We start from the raw sequence: 27,329 nt of genomic DNA, 5'->3' as shown, positions 1-27,329 counted from the left end.
TACTCAGTGCACTCCCTAAAATAAAGAGCCTCTTTGACAAACCGGACATGAGCAGGGTGTCGTGTGTTTCCATGGTACCCCAAAGAAGCTGCAGTGTGCTCAGAGTTGCTGATTGGGGCAATAACAGTAGAGTAGAGTATTCAGACTTATATCACAGAGAGATGGGTAACCAACCTGTTTTTCAGTTTACCAGATATCATAGATCATAGACTGTGTATAAGAAGTGGAAGTATCACCCATTGGTTTATGGACTTCGGTTTTGATTCCTCGAGTGGGGCATTTTGGCCGTCGCCATCTTGGTTTTTTGGAACCAGAAGTGACACGAGAGGGTGGAGCTAAGACCTGTCAATCACAAGGTAGCCTCCTCCTAAAGCATATGCTGATTCCTCATCTATTTTACTTAAAATGGGATCATCATTTCCCAAATGAAAATGTTTACGGAGGTAATAAATGAAGACAAAAGTAAGGTCATTTTTTTCATAGACTTCTATACAATTAGAGAATTCAAGTTTAAGTCACTTCCTTATTGGCTCCACTTTTCAGACCCGGAGGTTGCCGCACGAAAAAAGTACACAAAAAAGTTGGCAGGTTTACATATGACATCCACAATGTCTACGTTCCATTGACACAAGACAATCGAATAATTGTTCAATATTATGGAAATATAAATGTCTCCTCATATAGTGTCATCAAACAATATGAATGTGGCATGAATGCAGAAGCAAAAAGATGTAAATGACCAATTAGGTTTGCCAAATTTCTAAAACCGACAATAAGCAAGCTGTTCCAACCCCAAATAGTGTACAGATGAAATGTAACCACATTGTGATAGCGCTTCTAATTACAAATGCAAGCTCAGCAGATGGATATAAATTCATTGCCTCTTCCCTCCCAAAATTAAAACTGGCACCTGTCATTATCCATCTGCTTTAGTTCCTGTTCTTGTGATTTAATATCAGCAGCTAATAAACACCCTGGGCTTGGGCTTAATGCTGTGTTTAGGGTCTCCCATGTCACGACGCTGGATTTGCGTTTCCTGTTTTATTTTGAAATGTTCTCTTCCCCTTGTGTCATGTCTTGTATTACTTCCTGCCCTTGTGTTTTTGCCTTTCTCCCCCAGCTGTGTCTCGTTCCCTCATTTAGTGTCTGTGTATATATCCCTGTCTGTCTCAGTGTTCTTTGTCGGTTCGTCATTCTTGTTATACTCTTGCTACCCTCGTGCTACCCTCGTGCTACCCTCGCCCCCTGTTTCCGCTGCCGGGCCGCTACAGCCTCCTGTTTCCGCTGCCGGGCTGCGACAGCCTCCTGTTTCTGCTGCCGGGCCGCAACATCCCCCTGTTTCCGCTGTTGGGCCACGACAGCCCCCTGTTTCTGCTGCTGGGCCCCAACAGCCCCCTGTTTCCGCTGTTGGGCCGCGACAGCCTCCAGTTCCCACTGCCGGACCTCCGCAGACTTCAGTTCCCGCTGCCGGACCTCCGCAGACTTCAGTTTCAGCTGCCGGACCTCCGCAGACTCCCGGACCTCCGCGGACTCCCGCCCCTGCTGCCGGACCTCCGCAGACCCCCGTCCCTGCTGCCGGACCACTGCAGACATCTGCTCCGGCTGCTGCCTGACCACTGCAGACCCCAGCTGTTCCACAGCTGCCCCTTTAGGCCCCAGTTGTTCCCCCAGCTGCCCCTCGAGACCCCAGCCCCTGTGCTCTCTCTGTCCCTCGAGACCCCAGCCCATGTGCTCCCTCTGTCCCTACTCCGTCGGCCTCCAGGTCGGCCTCCCGAGCGACTACTCCGTCGGCCTCCAGCCCGGCCACCCGAGCGACTACTCCGTCGGCCTCCAGCCCAGCCTGCTGAGCGACCACTCCGTTGGACTTCAGCCCGGCCCCCCGAGCGGCTTTGCCAGCTTCTAGCCCGGCCTCTCTGCCTTCCTCCAGCTTGGCCTTTCCGCCGGCCTACTGAGCCATGTTTGCCCCTGTTCTCTCCGAAAACAAAGCACTCACAAATTAGAGTTTTTTTAAAAAAGTGGCCGCATCTGTTTCCATGTTCTTATTATCTCATGTTTTACGAGCAAGATTTTCTCCAGACCTTTATGACCTTGACAAGACAACTGGTCTGGCTACATGTGATTAATGAGCTGCTGTTGTGGCTTTTAGACTCAGACGAGACACAACAATGACAGAGAGCATCACATACAAAGCAAAACGTGTGGCACAATACACAAGCGTATATTTAAACCCAAGTGATAATCTGCACTACATATGTTTTACAGCAGTTTGACATTCATTCTCTGCTTATTCATTATCTGGCTGTTTAAAAGTAGACATCTCAAATGACAACTGAGAAGGAAAAACAAGGGGCTAACAACATACCTGGTCTTTCAAGGTGGAAAGTTGCTTAAAGCAGTTTAAATGTGTAAATAGTGTTTTTTAGCCACTTAAAAGCCACATTTAGCAGTGGAGCTGTAAATACATTAAACATTGACATAAAAAGGGGATATTGCGAACTTGTTAGCAAACAGCTGGTTTTTAATACTTCCAGCAGCCATTGAGGAACATTAGCAGTCATGTTGGCGAATGTAAGTAAGTAAATGTAATATTTAGTCTCTTGTTGCCTTTTTGTTCAGTACAAACTGCAGAGGGGAATATCTGGCTTGTTAGCTGCTAAATACTCTATGTTTGTCAGCTTGTGGCTAACTTTTTGACGCCGAGCAGGTAGCGTACATTGGGTTCACCAGAGCTTTTTCACCCGAAACAAACTGCCGCCTTTTGCATCTGGAAATGTGATTGATGAGAACTGTGGGACTCAACCAAAACCAACAACCTATCTGATTCATCATGACTAAACCAACAAAGGCAACATGTAATAGCCAGTCAGAGGCAGAGTAGGGTGGGTCATGCCCTCACCATAGTAGGGAAACAAATCAGGAAGGTCCAACCACATTATGCATCATAATTAGCTATGTGCTTCTATTTGTGTCAGGGAGAGAGTGTATTTTCTAAGCAATGGGCCTTCGGGAACAATAGGAGTTTGTTTTCGGGATAACGGACTATCGGACAAATGGGCTTTCGGAATAATGGGCCGTTGGTACCATGCGGCAGTTCCCCCACTGCCAATGGGGTAATCCTTTCGCCCCTGTTTGTTCTTTTGTCCATCTGTTAGTGGATATTGTTAGCGCAATATTTAAAAAAGCTTTAGACATATTTTGACATGGGGCAAGCATGGTGCTGAGGGAACATGGGGCCTAATTTGGACGGGGTAACAAATTCAGGTGCTGAGGGATCATAGATCTAACCCGATAGTTTGTCACTACGAGCAACCCTTTTCTCATTAAACATGGTCATTTGATGCACTGCCAATGTAAAAAATGTTGATTAGTGAAGCTTTAGAACAGTTTCAGGTACAGTATATTGTGCACTATAAGGTGTCATGCTGCTACAAGATTCTCAATTACTACTTTTTACTCTGTAGGCGAGACAACATTCACTTCAGAATGTATGCTAAATTGTTAGTATGGCACACATTTGTGAATGATCTACCAATGACATGACCCTTGACTTGAACAAATTGCTTATCCCCCTCAATAAAAAGTGGGTGTATTACTTTACCCCAGGTGCTCTGTCCCCTGAGGAGCATGGCCTCCAGACCTGCTGGGGTCCAAGTACATTATGATTAGCCATGCTACAGGAAATGAAGAGGCCTGGGTGAGACTGATAAAAGGAGATGAACTTTTCAGCAGCCGGAGCAGTCAGAGTCAAGGGTCGCATGTCATTTATCGATGTCAGGCTTCTCCCCACCGTTTCTCTCTGAATGCTAATCACTCGCACACTGGTACGACAATAAGATTAGACTTGATTAAAACAGTCCATTAGCATAGAACTGAGCACCATACTGAGAAAACTGCCCTCTCTCCTCGATAACACGCTCATGCTGTTGCTTTTGTCTTGTGTCAAGAATACAGCTGAATAGCCTAATCAGTGGTCAAGTCTTTAGCAAGCTACAAGCCCAGGAATCACTAGTAAATCAGCATCTCATGTGTGTTCAAAGAGCACGTTTTCTGCCATTGAAGTACATGATGTGTCGTGATCCCAAAGCTGCTACTCTGTCATTGTAACCAGGAACTAGTTATTGATCAGCTTTCACTCCAAGATTTCACGGGGGGGGGGGTCGCACCAGTTAACTACCTCTCCTCTGGGAGATGTCTAATCATTTGGCAGGGTGCAGCGATGAGAATTTTGACTGCAGTAATCTCTGGATTGAATGGAGATTAACCGCCATGTGGGGTGATGACTCTCCTCTTTGTCTTTTTTTGTCTAGATGAGGATCTGCTCGCCTTATCTTATCGCTCTGCCTTATTTCTCCGGGGCAGTTCCCCGCCGTTATCACTGCAGCTCCATCTACATGGAAATCAAAGCCTTTGCAGAAGTGGAATACGATTAGGGAGGGGGAAAGAAATCTAATCTCCCCCTCTCATGATGTATGCTATTAATGCAACCTATGAAGAGCCTGAACCACAACATACACACTCTCTGTTGTCAAAGGTGGATGGATGGATGAACAAGGTGGCACAACAGTGATGTGTTCATGTGTAACTCATGAAACATTTCATCTGTGAGGCTTCTTTTTGTCTTTGGGCCTTGAAAATGAGGATTAATGCTCGCTTCACAGGAGCCAGCTGCCTGATACTGACCTCCTTTGTTTTTAATGACCAAAGAGTAGATGTGTGTGTGTGTGTGTGTGCGTGTGCGTGTGCGTGCGCATGGTAGCAGGGGTGGCCGCTCAAGGGAGGGCAAGTTAAAGAGGGGATTAGAACCCACACAGCAGCAGCCCCCGCCTAGTAAACAAAAGTACATGGTAGGCCTACTGTACAGTGTGTGTAAATGTATAATATGCCACTGCTGGTTACACCAGACAAAAAGAGGAAGACCGAGTCCATCTGTGAAAGCAGCGGGATTAAGCTGTGTTCAAGCCAAAAGCTACACGTCAATCAACCGCTAAGTGTGTGTGTGTGTGTGTGTGTGTGTGTGTGTGTGTTGCATACACAACTGTACACACATACACAGCTCCCGTCCGGCAGTGGGGGGAGGGAGGACCCCAACACTGTTGTTTTCATTTGTAATCTGTTGGATGGAGTGACGCCAGCGACGCATCAATCACACTCAGTGGCTGCAACACAACAAAACATTGAAAAGAACAACTTTTTTTTAGATTATGTGTGAACTCTTTTTTGCACCATCAGATATGACTGACATCTTTTTGTAGTAAAATGCAATAAAAACAGAAGAATGTTGACATTCAAGATGTAACAAAAAAAACACTTTTATCTGCTGGAATGTCCCAGACAGTCTCCTGCTCGCCCCCTCACACATGGGTTGAACCCCCCCCCCCCCTCCTACTGGTTGCTGTCTCTTTGAGGAGCTTGTTGTTACGCTGTCAGGACCCCCGACTGATCCCCCATAATGCACCCGCACTTCTGCATGGCACCCCGTGGAGGCCTGTCTGAAGCCACTGGTGTGCAGGCTGCAGCCATTCACAAAGGTCAAGGCCGTCATACAGTAGGTGTGTGTGTGAGGGGGGGGTGGATTGACCTGGATGTAGTAGCCCCCTCTAGGTGGGGGGTCATTATGCCCCCACGTGCCGTGTAGCAGTGATTGAAGCTGGCTTGCTCCCCTACACCTTTCACCCCGGCTGGAGGGGGGAAATTGGAATCAATACAGCCTATGATGAGGCGGCCGGAGTGGGACAGGGAGGAGGGAGGTGAGAGCGTCGGCTTGACGGATGGCTGGTTAAAGGGGGCGATCAATTACCCTGATGGATTGCTTTTTGGGGATTTCAGAAATGAGACTGATCTCTGCTCCTTTAAGACCTATTGTCCACTGAAGGAGAAGGAATGGACTGGGGCTCCACAGCAGTTTGCATAACGTCCTGCAAGCCTGGAATATCACTTACTTACATCTTTGTTGTAGTGAGAAGTGGCAACTGGTCCCTCCTCCTCCTCCTCCTCCCAATCCTTTATTTTTTCGAAAAATGTTTAATCCCCTCCCTCCCCCTCCTCCCGCCACACATTCTCCCTCTAACGGATTCCCTCTCTCTACATTATTCTCTGTGCATTTTAATTTTTTCTTTTTTTCTGTCACCGGGGGCCCAGTTTCCCCGCCCACTCTCCTCATTTTCGCCTGAGTCTAGAATAGTGGAGCCAAGAAATAGTTAATCTCTCCGGCTGCTGCTATGATTGGTCGCTGTATGCAGCCCTCAGCCTCCTTGAATGAGAAACGGGGGTAACCAGGCAACTTCAGAGCTGGAGAGAAGGGAGAAAAAAGAAGAAGATAGAGCTTTACGGGATCTTAGAATTAAGGAAGAATTGTGAACATGTAAAAAGCGAGACATTGTGATTTCACCTTGGAAATGGAATTAACAAATGGATTTTCTTAAGCACGCTCTCTCTCTCTCTCTGTCTCTCTCTCTCTCTCTCTCTCTCTCTCTCTCTCTCTCTCTCTCTCTCTCTCTCTCTCTCTCTCTCTCTCTCTCTCTCTCTCTCTCTCTCTCTCTCTCTCTCTCTCTCATTGGGGGAAGAATAGAGCGCTCAAATGAACGGAACACAGATGTGGATTAAAACGCATAAATGGGACACTCCAGAGAAGCAACCACTGAGAAAAGGTGAGTGCAGTTCTGAGCTTCTCTATTAACGGGAGTGTTTTAAAAAGCTGTGAAAGTGTCTGAGCTGTTTAAGGATGCGAAGCAGCTCCGCGACATGTCAAGATTTATGGATAGGATGCGTTGGCCGCGGAATGAAAATGGGTTGCGGAGCAGTCCGCTATGGATGACTGAGAAACAGTCACATATGTGATGAAAATGAAACAAAATGACATCAGAGATGAGCTCGTGAGAATGCTTTTCGATGGTTGCCTGGTGAATTCGAATGTAGAGTCCTTTAAAGCGTAAACGCCGGTAGGCTGTCAAATAAGCTGCTGTCCCATATTAAATTGCGCACAAATTGGAAATGGATATCTCGTTTTTTAAATGATTTCGATACATGACTTCCATATGTAGGTTATGGTGCTTTATAAGATGTCAAGTATCTGCAAAAGCTTTGAGCTTTTCCAGCCACGTCTGTTCTCCCCTCCCTCCCTCCACAAATATTCAAATGAAGAGATGTCCTGCTGCAACAGCAGTAAGTCATCTTCAATGGACTGCGTGTAAACCGGCTGATGCTGAGCGGATGATGACGCATATGATGATAAATGTATTGATCGGTGCTCAGAAACGGTTAGAAAATGCTCAGCGGGCTGCACCGGGGGATGAGAACCTGTGGATGGACGGGTGTGAGCGCGCAGCGCAGCGGCACCAGGCTGCCCGCGCTGAGCCGAAGTCTGCCTCAAATCAGCGCATAGGCCTGATGAAGAGTGTGCTCTGGTCTTCATTCACGTCCATGGGTCACTGTGGGGGTGAAGAACATCCTGCTAATTGTGTCTATCGTGATGGGGGGTGGGGGGTCTGAACTGCGTCAGGGCGTGCAGTTGTTGCGCCTACATTTAGATGTTCCCGATGAGAGATGGATGGATGGATTTCATTGGCCAATGGGTCTCTTGTTTTAATTTTAATTTTGCGTAGAATTCACTTGTATTCAACTTTTTATAGTGTGTTTAGATTTGTGGTTCTATAAAACCACATTGACTTTAAGTATTAGGAGCCAGTCAGCACTATTATCATTCATAATTATCTAATTTGATTCTTGTTTATATATTTTTTATTATTGAAAAAAGAGATGCTTGTTGTTAAATTAATATGAAACCATTTCCTAGTCCAAGTCTTTTTTTCATTCTAAATTCAGAGCATATCTATGATTGAGGGATTGCCTCTACACAGCACTCAACGTGGAAACTGCTCAGCAGGTGGCTAGAAGCTAACTGTGCTAACAGTGCAAACAACGTTGACAGTGCTGACAGAGCTAACAGTGTTAACCTGGGGGGGGAACCAGAGGACGGCTTAAAGCTTTTGCGAAAATGCCATGGGTCAGGACAGTGTTATCAGCCGTAACCACCGTATAAACCCAGTGCAGAGCGGAGGCCATTAGCTAGCCACACACAGGGTCTCACATGCGCTAACATACACGGCTACATAAACAAAGCACAGAGAAGCTCAGATTAAAACACAGAGAGAGAGAGAGCGACTTATTACTCCACGTTATCTTTACAAAGCAAGTAGTTGTTTGCTGCTATATTAATGCTCTGAATTGAGAAATGAGACCCTTTAAGTTATCTTCATAAGATGCTACTAGTGGAGTGTTTAACCCCTTCCTTTCATGATTTCCAATTATTTTAACCCTTCAGAACTCAAATCCCCTTTGGGTAAAGCTGAATATGAGCCAACATGACCAGTTCAAATGCACAATTCAGTACTGGACCATATGTCTATCAGGATGCCCTGTGTTTTCTGCTCGAGTGCTCATGTAAGAGCAGGCCTCAATGGAGAATGGTCTTGACTATTGCTGTGGAAAATCAGTAACAAAACATCTAGCAGCTATAAAACGAGCTGCTGGAAAAATTGCATGGGTCAAATGACCAAAAGTCGTATTTGTGTTGTGGCTCATCGGGATGTAAGCAAAGGTCGGCGTTAGCGTTTTGACATTGGTGACAAAGTTCATCGCCGACTTCTGCCAATCGTCCAAACTGCCTATAATAATCTCCTTACAGAGGATGTTCTGCAACAGATCCTAAGCTGCACTCACTGGCTCGATTGTAGGACACATGTATTACACACACACACACACACACACACACACACACACACACGGTACAATTTCCAGTTGTCATCCCAAGACAGTTCTTTGCAGCCCAGTGTGAGTTGTAGGGCTTAAGATGGAGCTGAACAAAACACTAGAGAGCATTAGCTTCTCCAGTATGGGCTTCTTTGTTGGGTCTCCCAGTGGAATCAAGACACTTAATTTAGTTCTTGACAGCGAAAGCAGCGGGTGCGTATGTGAGCTATATCTTATCCGATTAAGACCACAATGCCTTTTCCCCTTTTGCAAGTATTATAAAATGGTAAGAGTGGTTGGGTTATTTATTATCTTCCTGTTCTCGCAGCTAAATCACAAAAACGCAGGGACTATATTTGTGCTGCTGTGTTGGGCTTGTCTCGCCCATTTGCCTTAGTGTTACCTCCTCCCTTTTGTCTTGATGAAAGCCTACCGTGTTATCACATGTGTTGTTTCTCTTCATATTGCAGTGGCATTACCTCAACTTGAACTCCCTTAAGATTTCCCGAGTGCTCTGAGGTAATGCATCTAACGAACGGGAGGTTACGCCGACATGAGTAGTGTTTCAGCATTAGACACACGATTGCTGGAGTGGCCTAAATCTTTTATAAAAGTAGTTTTTAATGAGCTAGCAAGATTGTTACAGAGTTCTCATGTTGCTGGTGGCCTTATCACATCTAGTCTACTCATTAATGGAGATGTGGCCCCTGGCAGAGGCAGGTCAGAGGTGATCTGGTTTGCCTCCGTTGAACAAAAGGGGAGGATTGCTCAGATAGCGGTGCATGCAGGATGCTGAATGATGCACATGCTCCATTGAGAGTTTAATCAACATGACAGGTGCATCTGAAGTTGAGAGTGCAACGGGAGGGTGGTGGCAACCAAATGTATCAGGAGCAAAGACTCGAGCTACAAGCTCAGAACTCCCTCATGGGATCTTTAAAAGAGTAGTTTTGGGAAATACTTTGATTCGCTTTCTTGACAAGTGTTAGATAAGAAGATCCTTTTAAAAATCAAAGTGTAAAAACAACAGTGTGCTGTTTTATGTGCCAAATTATATCTTGCCTTGCGACTGGTCCTGGCCAAGAAATAGTCTAGCATGTCACTGACTAAAACCCAGTTGTTTTTACACTTTAATTTTAGTACAGATTAAACAATGCATATAAAGTATTAATTAGTGAGTTTTAGAGGTGCTGGTAGGCAGATTTTGTTACCTTTGGACTGAGGCCAGACGAGCTGTTTCCTCCCGTTTCCAGTCTTTATGCTAAGATAAGATCTCCGTTTGCTCCAGCTTCATATTTAGTGTAACAGCGTGACAGTGGTGTCAATTTTATCAGTCTATCACTCAAACATCTTCCAGGAGAAACATCCTGCAAAGAATACAATATGTAGTTTGGACAGACCTCACACAGGGCAATACAATGGAAACAATCCTCACGTAGTACTCAGTCTCTCACTGACATGAATAAGAGGATGTGCAACATACACAACCTGAAATTGGAAAATGTTTAAATCAGGACTTCCTTTCCAATATGTTTTGGCTGGACCTGTTTCAGTAATACATTTGGAAATAGGCTCACACTTTTATAGAATGGAATAGAAGATATTATCTTGGTCCCCCCCCTCGCCATTATAATAAAGCTCTAAATCGCAACTATTTCAATTCATATCTTGTTACATATGAATTCATACAATTCTTTCCAATATCCATTTAGACATCATGCGAGTAAAATGGGGCCATTCTGCTTACAAAAGCATCAAACCATATCAGGAAACTCTAGTTATTAATATTGACTTATATGTTGAAATGAGAAAAAACAATAAGTCATCCGAGGAATAATAGTCATTTTTGCTAATGGCGGTCAAAGCTTAATTATTGTTTCCAATTCATATGTAATTGAGTCAATGATAGATATATATGTAAATTGTGCCAAAACAGCAGTCAGGCACCATTGACTCCAAGTGTTTTCCCACAGTAATGTCCCTCATAGCACTGGCTGTGTTGAGTTGACAATGAGGCTGCGACCCCACCACTATACAGAGTGTTACTAGAATCAAATGGGCCAGTGAATTGCCAGCCCATCACACAATTATTTCCATTGTGTTGAGCCGGGTAGCTAGTAATCCTTGTGCCTTGACCTGTAACATCTGGTGAGTGAGTGAAGTGTTCAGTGTGAAGACAGCAGCGTCGGCCTGCCTCCCACGTTCAGCCGGAACAGCAGTCACTGCCCGCTTCACTTCCAGAGGACTGGGCATCTTCAATGCGTCAATGACACCAGCCATCACAAGGGACGTGTAGCATGCCAAACCAGTGATTCATTAGGACTCAATTAGCTGGGATGCATGGGGCGCCCTGCCATATGCCTCGCGGTTCTACGGCAATCTGTACCCACTCCCTACTACTGTACTATCAACTGTCTCTGGCACTGTACAGCCTGTACAAGTGTGTTGCAACAGTCTGCTCCGGTCTTCTTTGTACTATTAAAACATGTCGGTAGTAGAGGTTTAGCAGCTCTGTCTCCAGACACCCAGCTTCCGAGCTGGAAATGAGTCACAATGACCTTCAGCTCAACTCAAGTTGCGCCAGTTGGCTCCGAATGAAATGCTCATCCATCTACTGAAGTATGGGGCTGTGGAGCTCCACATACTGTAAATCTTCGGAGGTAAGAAAGGCCCCCCCCCCCCCGCTCAATATCGACTTTGCCTTTCTTGCCAAGAGGCGGCGTGTGCTGCCGACAAGATCTATCCGCCCTCAAATCTAGTTTGTCTTCTTATCTGTGCCAAGGTAAAAGACCCCCTCTCCCCTTCCTCCGCGCCTCCACCGCCCAATCAAACTCTTCCACAACCTACAATTAATGAAATTAGGTTAGAGCAGAGAGCTGTCTTGGGGCAATGAACACGCCAAGCGCATTTGTGATGTAATACGATGTGGCATATACACTCTCTGTCCAAACATGAAAGCTGGCATGTGATACGTGTGTTGATGATTGACATTTATACATTCTTTAAAGGTCTAATTTGTTATCAAAGATGCCACAGCTATACGTTTCACTGACATTCAAATATTTCCGTTCAGTTACTTTTTTAAAGGCCGAGTGAAATAAATAAAAATCAAATCTTTCAGGTATTTGATTGGTTCGTTGAATGTGGAGTTATACGGAGCTGCAGAGGACTGTTGGCCTCCATCCGCACCTCCCTCGCCTGCATTGTTACATCCGCAGGTGGAGGATGAGAGAGAAATCAAAAATTAAACCAAACACCTCTAATCCATGATACTGCTACAGTAGATGTAGATGGATATCTAAAAGCTCAAGTGTACTTTTACAGTGCATAATGGGATACTGTAGGTAAGCTGGTCATCCCAAATCCCATGTGATTGGATAAATGTATCTGACACCAAATGCTGGATGAGTCATCAAAAACCTTAAACAGGAAGCTAAAAGAAATGACATAAAATACACAGATGTAACCTTTAGAGGGAGACAATTAATTCAGAGAAAAAGGATAAGAACTTGTTTTTTTATTTGTCCAGTGTTATGACATCATTAACAGAGGAACAAACACCTGAAACCAAGGTGTAAAACAATTGTTTTAAGCATTCCCCGATGTTCAGTTAAAAACATATAATAATAAACACATTTATGTTCAAATTTTCAAGAAATATGTTACTGCACAATTGAAAATAAATAAATCCCATACCGTTTATAATGTAATTCTGGTCAGTAGGAGTCTGGTGTCTGGCTGATAACAAGTCAAATGTCAATATCTGTCTTATACAGTTTGCATTAGCAATACTTAGGAGTGCTGTTCTCCTACAGATATGCATCAGCCTGTAATTGGTTCATGTCTACAAATTGTCAATAGCAGCAAAACCAAAAGAAGGTCATAAAGCAGTATCAACCATGAAAGGCTGTTATTATTTGGGTCCATATTCATTTTGTGTAATTTCTCGAATGAATTCGAGAAATGCAAAAGGCGAAGCGTGTTTTTGCAAATTTAAAAGCGTAACTTTTCAATAATGCCAAGAGTGCGAGAGGAGCCAGAGAAAGGAAATCGAGTCAATTCGGAGCGGCTCTGCCCCAGTTGTAGGCACGTGCAGCCACCCAACTGCACTCCTCCAGCGTTTTCACCGCATTACCCAGAAACGCTACGTTCGTGTGACCCAATTCATCAGTCCTCTCCTCCCCATTCATCTGCTCTCACAGATGCACTACAAGAGGCTCCATAAGCAGCCGAGCATTCATCACCTCTGAGTAGTGAGGTCCTTTAGGTTTCATCCCGTTGGCCCGTTCTACAACCCTATTCCCCACAGGCGGGACAGCAGCTCCATATGTGGCTGATGATTATAATAGTGTGGCGGGCTTCCCGGCAGCCACAGCCACTACAGTAGCTGAGATGCATTTGTGTTAAATGAAATCTGTAATCAAATATAAGCTTAGTGGGGTTTTTCTTCTACTGATGGTTAATTTAAATATTGTGTCTGCCACAGCTCCTTACTGTGGTGCTTATTCAACCCCCCGGAGGTAATTGAGATGTTTAGTTCAGCCTAGAGGAGCTATCAAACTCAATTCTCATGTGTGATTTCATATCCCCTGATTCATGTTTTTCATGTATTCTTGTTGAGCGCAGTGCATTCCCCCCTGTTTGGATCATTTACAGTTCTGAGTAATCAAACATTAAATGACAGCAAAAGTGTATTCACTCGCACACAGCCCGAGCATCTCTTCAATCAAACCGTTTTAAGTAAGTGTTGCTTTAACTTTATGGTCATTTTTGGGGGCTGTAGTTGGATATAAAAGAAACTAATACAAAACAATTCAACCTCTGAACTAACCATACAGTTGCATCAACACCTCTCTAAAACAGTTTCAACAAAAACTTACATTACAACCTTCATGACGGTGGAATATATTGTGGACTGTTGTATTAGAGCGCATTAGTTTTAGCTTTGTCTTCCAAATAAACTGGCAACTGAGCGTATAATGAATTAGATTAGGCCAGTAGGTTGTCTGTTGGCATCACTTTCATGTGGCCAACATGGAAAAGGCGAAGCAGGAAAGTCAATTATCTTTGAATATTTAACGCATCTTTCAGTTACTACACTGTAGAGATGTAGGGAAACATAAATAGTGTAAAAGAAGACGGTTTAGTAGCATTTTCTGGAATCCAAAAACATCCTCTGGCTACAAACGCACAGTCCTAAAAAATACTTGGAAACAGAATATGTTTTGAGAGAAATGTAATGACGCATGAGTTACATTTTCAACATAATCAGGAAACATTTCTAACATGTTTGTAATGAATGTCCGTACAGAACATATCTGCTAAATATCATCGACGATGATTACCTTTACATGATAACATATCTGAAAAAGACAATATTCCAACTAAGCTGTTTTACATGGCTAACAAAAATAAATATTCTGCTTATATTCCCGTTGACGTGCTTCTTCGACCACGCAAACCTCCTTCTTCCAAAGGTCGGCGTTGTGATACTTGCTTATACACAAAAACCTGTTGATATAACTCTTCATCATTTTTCAAAGCAGTGCATTTCTCCTTCCAGTTGGTTTGTGAGGAACTGAGGAAAAAACATATTACTATATTATTATAACAAAACACATATTCCAAATGTCCAAAGAGAGCTCCTAAAACCCAAATAATATCATGTCTCACATTTCGGAAAATGCTTCATTCAACGTTAATTAGCGCAGCAGCTACATCTGTTAAATACAATGTATCCAGAAAATAAACCAAAGTGAAGAAGAATGAATCCTGACTGACCTGCTGGGGGCTCTGGGCAAGAACAGGCCCCCTGTTGAGCACCCGGTGGCTCTCACTGTTATTCATGTATACTCTCCAAATAAGCAAAACATAAAGTGAAATAATGAAATAATGAAGTCCATGAAACTAGATGTCAGCCGCTCTACAAAACAGAGCCTCAGGATTAGATAATATTACAGGTCGACTACGAGACGTCCTTATTACTTCAGTTTACTTATCTTTGGCATTAACTTTGTTTGATTTGTTGGATGTGTTTGTTGTTTTAGGGTTGTGGTGGCTGTGCTATAAATATAATTCTTACTTATTATTATTATTATTATTGCCACACAGTGAAGCTGTGGTGCTTCACTGCTGATGTTCGCTTCCACCGATTGGTAAAATAGCTAAAGTCAGAACTAACTCTAAAGGGAGCTGACCCTTAGTTTGACCTTTATGGAGGTGGATTTGGTTTGCTAATGCTTTATTATGCTTAATTTATTCATTGTATTATAAGAAAAAGGACCACAGAAGGCCGTATTTACCTCTGTGACAATCAACCACGCTATAGAATCTGACATTTAAGTAAAAATGTAGAATGAATGTTTCACTTTTAATGGCTGCTGACATTTGATTTCCTCCGCCCAGGATGAGTAATTGCAGTAGCTCTCATTTGTATCTTTGTACCTTTCGTACTAATTAAATGGAGCTCTGTCTTGTAGTGGCGCCCGCAGGGAACAGATTCCATACTGTATTTCTGATGCGGCGCTGCAGCGAGCGACAAGCATCTGGCACAGCAACAGCGGATCAGCATGACGTCTTCTGACGAGACCCTTTACATCACTTCATCAGAGCATCGCAGTCGGAGGCAACCCTGATGTTTTGCTCTAATCAGACATCAAGTGTCATATTCAGAAGGCTTCACTTAGGCTTGTACCCGGCCTCTGCTCTGGGTTTATACTAAAACAACAGGAGCGACTGAAGAAACAGTTCCTCAGAGACAGACAACAGGGGCACCGCTTGTGTGTGTGTGTGTGTGTGTGTGTGTGTGTGTGTGTGTGTGTGTGTGTGTGTGTGTGTGTGTGTGTGTGTGTGTGTGTGTGTGTGTGTTTCGCGATCAGAGTGAGATCTTGACCTTGCGAGGCCATTGTAATGAGAGGCAGTCGAATATTTCACTTATCATTAGCGGCATGATTAGCTGCCAATGGGCTGTGCCTGGCGTGGTTTAATCCTCCCGGTCTCCCGAGTGCGATAACATATGAGATGACAACAGTTTCACACCCGGTTTCACACCTCCCGTGGTTCCATACGTCGCAGCAGCCTAATCACTCATGAGAGATTAATGAGCGACGTTTGAGGTGTGGTAGGAGATTCACTAATTACACCCGCACATACGGTACTGTAGTCAGGGGAATAGACAGTTTATGTGTGTGTGTGTGTGTGTGTGTGTGTGTGTGTGTGTGTAGTGGTGGGCCGTCAGGGCCAGCAAGGCCTTCTCTTCTGGCCTAAACATTATCAGAATATACATTTAATTTGTATATATGTTTTCCACAAATATGTATTAAATTATTCCCCATAGTCTATTCTCTTCATTTCATAGCTTTCCTCTTGGTTGCGCTGCTTCCAGCCTCAGATGGAGATTTGGAGGGCTGGCCTTTATGTTAGAGCTTTTATCCAATCATATTTCAGCCATGATGTGTTGCCAGGGTCCAAGAAATCTGCCCTGAGGCCTTCAGAAGCAACAGGGCGGGCGCCTGTAGCTTAAAGTGAATGGAGACAAAACTGTGGCGTTAACCAATCAAATTTCGAGTTGGCGACACCGGGGCCAGCTAGCAGGCGTACGATAACGTCAGCACGGCCACGTCTTTTGATTGGATACGCACTATTGAGAGGCAGAGCTATGCAGAGCTAGCAACTTTGAACGAGCTAATTTGTGTAGATTTCTACAAGCTGTTCTTTTTCAACCCACAATGGCTGAAGGAGGAGAAGAGGTCGATTTGGTCGCAGATTTAATTACAACGCCATTTTCAAGACGAACTTTTCAAGAAAAGCTAGACATCGTGAGAAGAGAACAGCTAACCCCGACGCTAGCGAGCCTATCACAGCTGGGAAAAGGGTTTGTCCGACACTTTGAAATCACTAACTACGAGCGGTACCCCCGACTCACAGCCTCTGAGAGGCACTGCACATTGTACTGCTGGGAATGCCTGCTATTTACAACTAAATGTTTTGGAAATATTAATATAACTATGCGTGCGTGTGTGTAAGCAAGCTTCTCCTCAAGTACGTTTTTTTACGAGATACCTGTTACTTCGCAGAGGGAGAAGTTGCGCTACAACAAAGGCACCTCAAGAGAAAAGAAGAAATAGTTAAAAGTACTTTGTGGAAAGTGTGATATCTAAAGAGTAGCAGCAAAAACTAAATCACATTACTGCAAAATACCACTAATTGGGATGTTAGCAAGAGTTGTAGTTTCATTTATATGGAGGGAAAGTATTATTTCTGTGCTTTAAATAGCTCCTACAGCTGCCTGCAAGAAACTAGTAGTCATGAAAGAAAAGTAAATAACCTGTCTGCATTATTACAGCAAGAAATGTTACATTATGCTAACTTTCCTGTGTATGTAATGTCAGTCACTCCTGTATTTCCTCTCAGGCGTTTTCCTGCCAGACGCAGCAGAGTGAGTTTTCATAGCGGAAGAAACGATAGATGGGGGATTTGTAACATCTGAATTGTGTGCAACCTTGACAACTAAGTTACCAAAGAAGGTTCCCTGTTATACACAAACATGTTTGAAAATGATTGTTTTGCGGCAGGCGGCTGAATCTTATGGTTCTGACGTTAAAAAAGCAAGACCCGCGACAGCTTTAACATTTTCAATGGACCCTCCGCTTGACATGGGGGAAAAAATGCAACATCTTCCCTTTTATAAAATAGTGTAACAGTGGTGTAACAAATTGGTGCAATTTGTTAAATCATAAAAACTTAAAAGGGTGTAGTAATGAGTCTGCAGCTCGGCTTTACAGAGCTTTATAGTGACTTTCAGCTCATTGTTTCGCTGTCCAACCCCCAACTCTCTTACTCGCTCACCGCTCTTACTATTGTTTGTGCAGCCTCTGTACCTGCTCAGCAGCAAACAGCAGACGCACACAGTTAGCGATGAGCTGGTGAACATGGTGGAGCATTGAGCTGCTAAAGAGACACTTGTCCCTCAGGAGTTGGTAGAGACACCAGAGCTAAACAAGACTGTGTGTAGCCTATAAACCTCCATTATGTCAATGGAACAATAATTTTCACAATATTCAGTAAATTGCAAACACTATTGGTAGACTCATTATTGCCATTTTGAGATAATCGGTTTCGGCCAATACCGATTATATATGTATTATTGTGCTCCACTGAATGCCAGGGAAGGCCAGCACACTAACATAGTTTATAATTAAAATGTCTCTCAGAAACAAGAAGATGCTGCTATTTGCTGAGAAATGCTGTTAAGTGCACTAAAGCTTTACTTTGTCCAAATATACATATCGGCATTATATATCAGCCCCCCTGCTCTCTAAATATCGCCACAATACTGGTCACCCCCCATCAAACACTCCAGCCAATAGCTACGAACGTTCCAGTTATTACTGCTGTCGGTGTTTAAATACACCAGGTGTGTGTGGCAGCTCTATGCTCAAGGCTGAAAAAAAGAAAGAAATACGTAACCCTTCAGTTATTCATTTCCATGCAGTCCCTTAGTAGGCTCAAAATGACGGTATAATAACGGTAATTAGGAAATAAAAACATAAGTTTAATGTCCGTGAGTCCAAAATATACTTTCTCATTTACATTGAGTGAAACTCCTCCACATTGTGAGTGTGATGTATGTCACATCACGACTACATCAATGAGACAGTGTGACAGTAAGTAGGAAATCAAAAAGGTTTCCTGTTTTGAAGTGGCAGTCCAGTGTTTCCCTTCAGCTTCTTTAAAGCTGTCTCGCAGACTGCAGGTAATGTTTTCGTGCTCGGCGGTTTTGATCATGGCAACTTTAATCTCGGCTACTCTGGATCCCCGCTGTGTTTGATAGTCACGTTGCCTGTCCACAGTGGTGCTGAAGCAAATGTGTGTCTTTTAAGACATGAACACAGTCAGAACAACAAACAGTGAAACAGTTATTCACAGCTGAGTTTCATAAAGAGGCTGCTCGCGTTTCTTAATTATATCCATGACCCATGTGCAATTAAAGAGGACACCTTTTGGCTATTTATTTAGTTCAGAGGGAACACAGAGGGAGGGAGAACACCCTAATTGTCTCATTAATTACTCTCCGCATGAAATAATGACCCAACCAAGGTATCCACAGTTCTTTTGCAACTCACAAAAGAAGGCAGGGGTGGGGGTGGCAGCGAAATAACACATGCTTCAACCTCTTTTCACAAAAAGGCATTGTGTTGGAAGAGAGGGATACAACCAAAAAGAGGGCAGGGGTGGGAGGGAGAGAGAGAAAAAAAGAGTTGGAAATGAAATTGAAAGAGTAAAAACAGGCTGTGGAGATTATAAATGATAAATACAGAGCAAATCAAAAAGAGAGGAAACGGAGACCGAAGGAGAAAAGATTGGCTGTGAGGTAACATGGTGTTTGTCCAGGCCTTTCTGGAGCCTGCCCAGTTCTCTCTCTCTCTCTCCCACCGAACGTGGTAAATAGCCTGCTTTAACACACTGTTCAGACGCTGAGACACAGCACAACAACAAACCAAATCAACAGTGAATTAAAGACTCCTGTGGGAAGCCACACAGTAACATCAGAGGAGGTGTTTTGGAGAGACAGATCCACCAATTAACTGTTCTAAAGGGGGTCCAGGAGTCTCACGCCGGCTCTGTTTCTGACCCGCTGTATGGTGGAATTAGATGAATTAAAAGAAAAGGATATGCATCTTGTTTTCATGCTATTGTTTACCGTCACCATGGGGAGCTAGTGACATATTATTAGCCTGAATATGTCTGTTATACAGGCAGAAGCAGCCTAAGAAATGCAAACTTTCAAAATAAACCCCATTAATATTTGCATCTTGAGACCTCTGCTGTGCAAGCGCGAGTGTATTTGTTCATTTATGTCATGTCTCAGACTTGAAGAGACCACCCCCCTCACTCACACACACACACACACACACACACACACACAATCTCCTCGCTCTTCTTCCATCTAAATTGGGCCCAGTTATCCTGCAGCTGAGCTGGTAAAAAGGATAATGCGGGAGCACTTCAGAGGGCAGCTCCTCACTGCCCTCTGTGTAGCTGTGCCCGGCCATGTTGGAGCCACGCCTAAGTGAGTGCACAGCTCCAAGGCCTGTACTGACATAAATCTGCACGGCAAAGCAACTGTGTGGCAACGCTTATTTAGTTTACCAGCTGTAGCTGCTGAACCCGAAGCAATGAGGCCTCTCTTTCCCTCAGAAAGTAAATGAGAGCGCTTCAAATGGCCAAACCGAATTATTTTTTGGTATGTATTTTCTTCCCTCCCCTCCTTCTTCGCTCGCACACTTGACTGTTCCATCGTCAGAGACCCTCCATCTTGTCAGAATGAGGTGAACTAATGGGCCGTGGCTGAACAGCCTGAGCTCAGAGGCTATCAGTTCCCCCTGGAAGGCCAGGAAGGCAGAGGAGGAGGAGGAGGAGGAGAAGAAAGGAGAGGTCCTTCTTCTTCTTTGGCTACAATATTTCAGCTTTTCCTCAGATGAATCCTCACAGAAATCAAAAGGAATGGTTTAGTTTATAGTACGATGTCCCCATTTATTCTTCTTCCATTTTATGGACATTTTATTCACTTTCTTTCTAGCTAAGAGTAAGTCTTGGTAATTTACTCAATTTCATCACTGATCGTCATTAGGCTGTCCTCTGATGCTCCTAACATCCTTTGGTTTGTAGCCATGCTGACAGGATATGGATGACAATGTCAGTCTTTTGGCTGGTCTGTCGCTCCGCCACTGACTGAAATTTCTCCACAACTATTGTATGGATGTCCCTGACATTGATGTCCTCCTCGGGATGAATTTTAAGTGTTCATCTAGCGCCATCATCAGCTCAGTGTCAGTATGCCAACACTTTAAACTAAGATGGTGAACATGGTACACATTATACCTACCTAACATCAGCATGTTAACATTGTCAACACGCTTAAGTTAGCATGTTGACAATGCTAACATGCACAGAGCTGCTAGCATGGTGGACTCTTATGCTGCGTCTCAATTCAGATAGTTCCTCTGGACACCTCTGTGTAGTACGCGTTGTACACTCTACACTGATTTGCATAGTGCGGGCTGCAGTGCACTTACCGGAATTGATGACGGCAATATTTGACAGATTTAATTGTAAATTGCAATCGGCCAAACTATTACTTCGATGTGACTGCGATTTTCTCCCGCCAAATGATCTAACTGCTCGTTTAATCACTTTTTCCCAAGGCATTCCACACACTACTCATAGTATGCAATGCATTTTGCCATATTTGTCCCTAATGCACTCAAAATAGCAAGTGCAGGTACGGGAGTACGCAAATTGAGACACAGCATTTCTGTTATTACTGCACATTTGCATATTTTTCTGGGTCATATAGCTGGCCATATCATATGGTCTGAAGTGTTAATAGATTGTAGACCCATATGCCAGTCAACCATTCGCTAGTAAAGAGTCTTATTCGTAAAAAAAAACACAAATTAACCTTATCTTAGATTCATGGATTCATTAGATTGTAAGGCCGTATGATTGTTGTTGATCGTGAGGCTGCAATAAGAGCTAGAATAAAACTGTACAGCCCTGGAAAACTAAAACATTTCACAGCAGTATAGATTAAAGCCTTTAGGGATGGAGACAATATAGCAGTAGTCGGCCAACCTTCACTGCCATAGGTGACACAAGCAGCGCTATTCAGAGGAGCTCTGCTCGGGCAGGTTGTGACAGTTGTGTCCCACTACATAAGCTGGGGGGCATTTTGTAACAAAGATGACCAGCGTGAGGTGCCAAAGCCGGTCTGTTGAACAAACGTTCCACCAGCCCAGGGCCATGCCAGCCTTGGCCAGGAAGAGATGTAGATGGTCGGGGGAAGGGGGGGCCTCCCCGCTCCTCAGCAGTCACCGCAAACTGGAGAGCACAGACTGCACCTTCCATCGGGACCACAGTGAATGGAGGTGTAATTGGCCATATCCAGTGATAGATGGCTGTTCAACCTTTGTTGCTCATCGGTGGCAGGATGCACGGAGGATGTCTCACAATATGAGGTTGATTGTGCAGTCTATTAAACACCGGTCTCAGGAGTGACTTACAAGAATGCTGGAGCTTGAAAAGAATCTCAAGAATGATCTGATTTCAAAACCAGCGCGTGTTTAGTGATTGCCCATTATAGTTCTGTGACTGTAAACATAATTGAAAATCACATTTAAAGAATGATTTCCCAGCCATAGAGGAAGATTGAACTCTGAAGTATAATTGTTGCAAATTACAACCGTTTGTCAGTCTGCAACATGAATCTAAATGATAGTTTTTATTTCATTGCAACCAAACGATCACGTGAACAACTGAAGAGCTAAAGCAGAAACACTATATGTTGGTTTTGATCATGAAACCAATATAAAATGTGGCTGGTGTTCTTCAATGACCTGTACTTCAACTCACCAAAGGTTATAGGGATCTTTCTGACAAACTGGTTTCTCTTCATGAAAAGGATTCAGATCACATCTCGTTCCGCTACACTGAAGCTGCATAACCAGATATATGTACCTGCATGTTGCCCAGGGGGTCTGCTTCGCCTTGTGAAGGTATACGCTCAGATCTTCTCATCCTGAAAAATCAATGGCTTGCATGATTGATCTCTTTAGTGTTAAGGAAGAGAGAGAGAGAGAGTTGCCATACATCAGGTTTTCTCAAAGCACGCCTGTTTTTGTTCAATAATCTTGTGACGGGGCAAAGATTCTGACGCAAGCAGGAAACAAACATCTTAAGAGATGATTTGTGAAATGCCGGCAGACCGAGACAAAGACATCGGCGGCCTGATGGAAGGAAATGAAGAAATGCGAGGCAGAAATGAAATTGACTTCCCTCAAGGAAGTTTTCCTTTGCACTTCAGAGAGGTAGCGCTAAAATGAACAAATTAATAAATAAAGGGTGGCTTTTGTCGAGGGCTTTTGACTTCCCCCAACAGTTGAGAGTAGCTGGAGAAACGAGTGATGCTCGTTAACTCTGACCCAAATCATAAGAGACACTGGGAGCTGTTAAAACACAGAGCAGATTGGGGAGTCTGGGTGACCTAGATAGCATTGGTTTTGACAAGCAGCCGTACATCACATTAAATCGCTCTTCCGTCTAATACAATGAGGCATATCTCCCACGTTGGTAATGAAAATTACATTCTGATAAGGTTCTTTGTGACGTGGAAAATACCTCTCCCGTCGCTGGCACTCCAAGGCTCCGTCTGAGACATATTTATGGGGAGATTGCCCCCTTGGTCTGGACCTGGGTGACATTTACCTGCTTTATAAGCACACATGACGGGTGACACATGATCTAGACAACCATGCACAAGGAGAACCGGTGGTGATGAGGAAACCGCAATGACCCGTTGTTAAAGACAATGAAATGCGTCTCGACATCACAGTTCATTTGGGAATAATGGGAGGGTTGAAGGACCTGTCTGCTGGAGGACAATGAGGATGTAGCTGTAGAGAGACTATTTCATTGCATGCAAACATGCAGGAGTGCACACAGATTTGCATCTGTATGCTGAAAAGAAATGTCTGTTCTCACCTACCTCTAGTAGTATCTAGCCATGTAGACCCATTTGTGACTTCATGATCTAGTTTGTGTTTTAGTGGCCAACACTACAGAAGAGGGCCAGGCATAAGGAGAACAAATGAGAGGAGGAAGGTTTTTTTTCTTTTTGCATTTTGAGAATGAAGTCAAACTTTCAGTTTTAGTTTCAGAAAAATAAAGGAAGATTCTTTTCATTTTTTTTGCAAATGCCAAAAAATAAAGTTGAAATTTCGAGAATAAAATCGAACTTTCAGTGTTAATGCTAGTCATAACAAGAAATAAATCAGCAGAGAATAACGTTGAAATGTCAATAATGAAGTCAAACTTAGAATAAATCAAACTACTAACATTGGTGCGTATGTTTTTGTGTATTAGTATGCAATTTTATTCTTGACATATCAACTTTATTTTCTTGAAATGCAAAATTTTAAAAATCTACCTCATCTCATTTCTCTTAATGCCTAATCACTAATACTCTCCCATACAACACAGTATGTGAAAATATAGTATTTAAATGATTACTGGGGAAAACATTCCATCATTATGGGTAATGGGTAACACTACTGTCTGCTAGACATGCAGATAGTTTGTTCCCAGATTCTGCAATATCCGTCTCTGAGTTTTCTACCACCACAACAATACATTGCAGGTGAATGGATTTCCATATGCGGTGCTCCAAACATCGACAAATGACATTAAAAAAACTCAACAGTGTCCCAGTTACTCAGGATAATCCACAATCTTCCCTGTGATAGTCCCTAAGAATAACTCTCTTAGGGACTATTTCTTTGATAGAAAGAATGGAAACTGCTCACATTGAGGTCTGTGGATTATCCAGATTTAACGGGGACACAGTTTCAGGAGCATTGTCCCAACCTGGGCAAAAAAAGATATATTTTTGTAATGTGGATGACCATGTAACAAGTTACATCTTGTTACAACAGAAACTGTTTTAGGAAGAGGCAAATTATCAAAATACTGGAATTACTTGGAAAAAGAAAACCTTAAAATATATTTAAAATGACCACAGTCACAGACTCACAATGTCAAACAATGTCAAACAGGATAATGTGTGCCCGGTGCTCCATGTGCAGCAGCTCTTTTTAGGCCGGGGTAGTCTGAAGGCCTCTTTCTCCAACAATGGCCCATCACCATGCCAACAGAAGCGGTGCCAGCCATGGTGCCAGCTTGGCACAGCCCCCAGTGTTAGCAGTGGATGATTCAAGGGCATTAAAGCACAATGTGGGGGGTTCCAGTTTATAGACGGCCGTGCCAGTATTTCCACCACGGTTTGCTTTGTAACAGCCCGTCATACATCGCTCGCCGCTACTTCCCCTCCTCTCGTGCCACTGTGCTTTGAGCATTAACAATGCATCTTCTGAAAATGTACTTTGCATGCACAGAAGCACCGGTCATGCTTTAATGTTCCATATTTACTCACAAGCTGTACATAAAACAAGAGCGTCAAATATTTTGCCACAGGTCTGTTTCTCAGGGTGGGTGCCGAACAGCACGCGCTTGCTGCACTCTCATTAAGGATTGATGATCCAGAAGAGATAATAACATCTTTGTTGATTTGTGAAATTGGTGCCTGTCATTGTTGCCTTTTAAATTAATGTTGTAATGAGTGATCAAGGGGCATGTGTTTTTAATTTGAATGTTTAACCACCTCCAGCTTAAACACTAACCGTCATCCCTTTCTCCTCGCCTTGCAGTGCTCGGAGCAAGTGACTGTGATGGGCTGTCGGACTGCATCTGAAGTACTCTGCCAAAGAATAATATCCACTCCTGACCTACTCTGAAGAACAATATTTGATTCAATCAATGTTGCAGTCTTCCCCCGGAGGGAATTACTCCTGAGTAATAGGTGGACCCTCAGAAAAGAGCAACAGTGGACCATGTGATACTTGACCTTCAAGGAGAGAACTCCAGTACACTCCAGAAGATGTCAAATCTGATCTGAGGCTGCTCTCGAGAGGATCACACAGCCCATAATTCACTCATCTGTTCATGTGTTGTTCAGCAATACTCCAACACCATGGGCCAGCAGTGACAGAGAGAACTTATCAATGCCGGATCTTCATTTATTGAGGAGTACCAGACATCTCATCATGAATTTGAATGAGATTTTCCTCATCAAAGAGCGACTGTAAAAAAATAAAGACTGGAGTGGGGGGAAATCGGACTCTGGGAGTTGGGAGGATTAGCTAGTGTACTGCTAACCCATGGTGGATCTGCTGTGAGCGGGACGAGGGACTCAGCAGTGGAGGATGTCAGCGGAGGCCGAGCTCCAGCCGGGTGTCAAAACCAGCCAGCGAAGGGAGTCCAGGAGGATCAAAGGTACGTGAGATTCTACTTGGCAAACAATTCTGTAATGTAATATATTAGGATCATTTGGTGGTATGACTTTGTGGATTGAGATAAAAGCCTGATATAAAACGCTGAGAGAAAATGACTCCAAAGACAACGAGAAGCATGTAGAAAAGGGAGTCGGGACAAAATGGGAAACTGGCAGCTTTCTCATGTTTTGGCAGGCAGTGAACATAACTTTAAGTCATGTTTGCATGGAGCTAAATAACGCTGGACTACATGGAGAGAAGCTTCACTCAGTCAAGCCCGCAGAGAGCTCCCTGTCTCATCCCAGGGATCCAGATGTAGTAACAGCTATTCTATGTAGCCCCGGGGTTTGGTAGCGCCCATGATTTAGGTGTCATGGACAGGGTAATTCACACCCTGTCGCTTTGATGAACAGCAGAAGTGATGTAATAGGACGAGGCATTCTCCGAAACTTCACTGGGAGATTGAAATGGGATTGAATTGGCTGAGAGGAGGAAAGAAGAGGAGCTAGAGAGGTAGAAAGAATGAGATCCGCAGGGAGGGGGAAAGAAGTGAGCAAAAAGAGGATGTGGTCTCGCTTGCCCTCCCTCTCTCCATCCTTTTTTTTCTTTTTACTAATTTTTCCACCCATGAATAAAGCTACACCAGCACGTCCAGTAAATCTGGCTTCTGCAGGCTGGCTGTAACGAGGCCGTGGGGCCAGGTCCACTGTGGCTGTTTCACTGGCCCTGTCGGCTTGCTCAGATAAATGGCCACGCTGGAGAAGGGCCCATTGATTTGAGTTAAGTGGAGGGGGGAGTGAGGAGCGAGGGGGGCTTTTACACATGTGGCCATGCGGCGAGCTATCAGCACAGGCTATCAGACCCTGACTTCACCACGTTAATCACATGTGCTGCAGGGACCATTGTCATAATCAGTAAAGGTGCTATTTAGATCCATATAAATGGAAATGGGGCCACATAAATGCATGCAGAGTGTCAGGCCTTTGTTTGTGAGCAGGCTGGGACCAGGTGAAGGACACTACCGGGGATCAGGTTGATGACATGTATTTAGACTCTGTTTATATTCATCTGGGTAGGAAGCCACCGTAGAAATAGGTGTGATTTATTTAAGATTGCTGCTATTTTATATTTTTCATCTTGTAAACAATAGAGAGCTGGAGGCATGAACCCACAAAGGGGTTAGACTTGTTGCACTTCCAGTTCCCTCATCTCAAAGTCTAAAGGTATTTTGAAATGGTTTTTTGGTTAGATCCCTTAAATAAGGTCTGTGGTTTGCACAACATTAAGACATTTGAAAGTTTGGTTCTACGACATAAAACACCTTGTGAATGTTGAAGCTTTTACGTATCTTAAAAAAGGAGGTTGCTAAATGAGACTACAGAGGTGTTGGGGACAGTAAACGTCATCACTCCAAACGCGGGGAAACGTATCTATACACGGCTGGTAGCATCGAAGTCATGCGCCCGTGGTGTAGTTTGTTTATAACAATATTTTTTTACTTCTCGCGATTCAAAAAATTGTTTTTCATTTGTGAAAATGATCCAGCTGAACAAAACATGTAAGTATCGTATCATGTTTAGTTTGTCCTTTCTGGGCTACTGTAGAACATGGCAAACTCAGTGGAAGATGACCCACTTATGTAGATATGATGAGCTATTCAAACTAAAATATGTTTTTTCAAATTGTTGTTGTCAA

The 27,329-nt window shown here is 43.7% G+C and overlaps 1 protein-coding gene across 7 annotated transcripts in view; it reads left to right on the top strand.

Moving 5' to 3' along the window:
• dab1b (DAB adaptor protein 1b) overlaps nt 1–27,329 on the top strand; it is a 103,999-nt gene that overhangs the window by 52,494 nt on the left and 24,176 nt on the right. For 5 of the 7 annotated variants that reach the window (XM_029452853.1, XM_029452854.1, XM_029452852.1 and 2 more), the window contains 2 exons: nt 6,569–6,647; nt 25,011–25,635. In XM_029452853.1, coding sequence (XP_029308713.1) covers nt 25,566–25,635 — 70 coding nt within the window. In that variant the 5' untranslated portion in view covers nt 6,569–6,647; nt 25,011–25,565. Of the gene's footprint in view, nt 1–6,568; nt 6,648–24,589; nt 24,682–25,010; nt 25,636–27,329 lie in introns of those variants that run through there. The other 2 variants (XM_029452850.1, XM_029452851.1) reach the window with 2 other exon arrangements.

Source organism: Cottoperca gobio, chromosome 17, assembly GCF_900634415.1.
Source record: "Cottoperca gobio chromosome 17, fCotGob3.1, whole genome shotgun sequence".
Classification (NCBI taxonomy): domain Eukaryota; kingdom Metazoa; phylum Chordata; class Actinopteri; order Perciformes; family Bovichtidae; genus Cottoperca; species Cottoperca gobio.
Note: the sequence above shows the minus strand (reverse complement) of the source record. Positions and strands in the feature narration are given on the sequence as shown.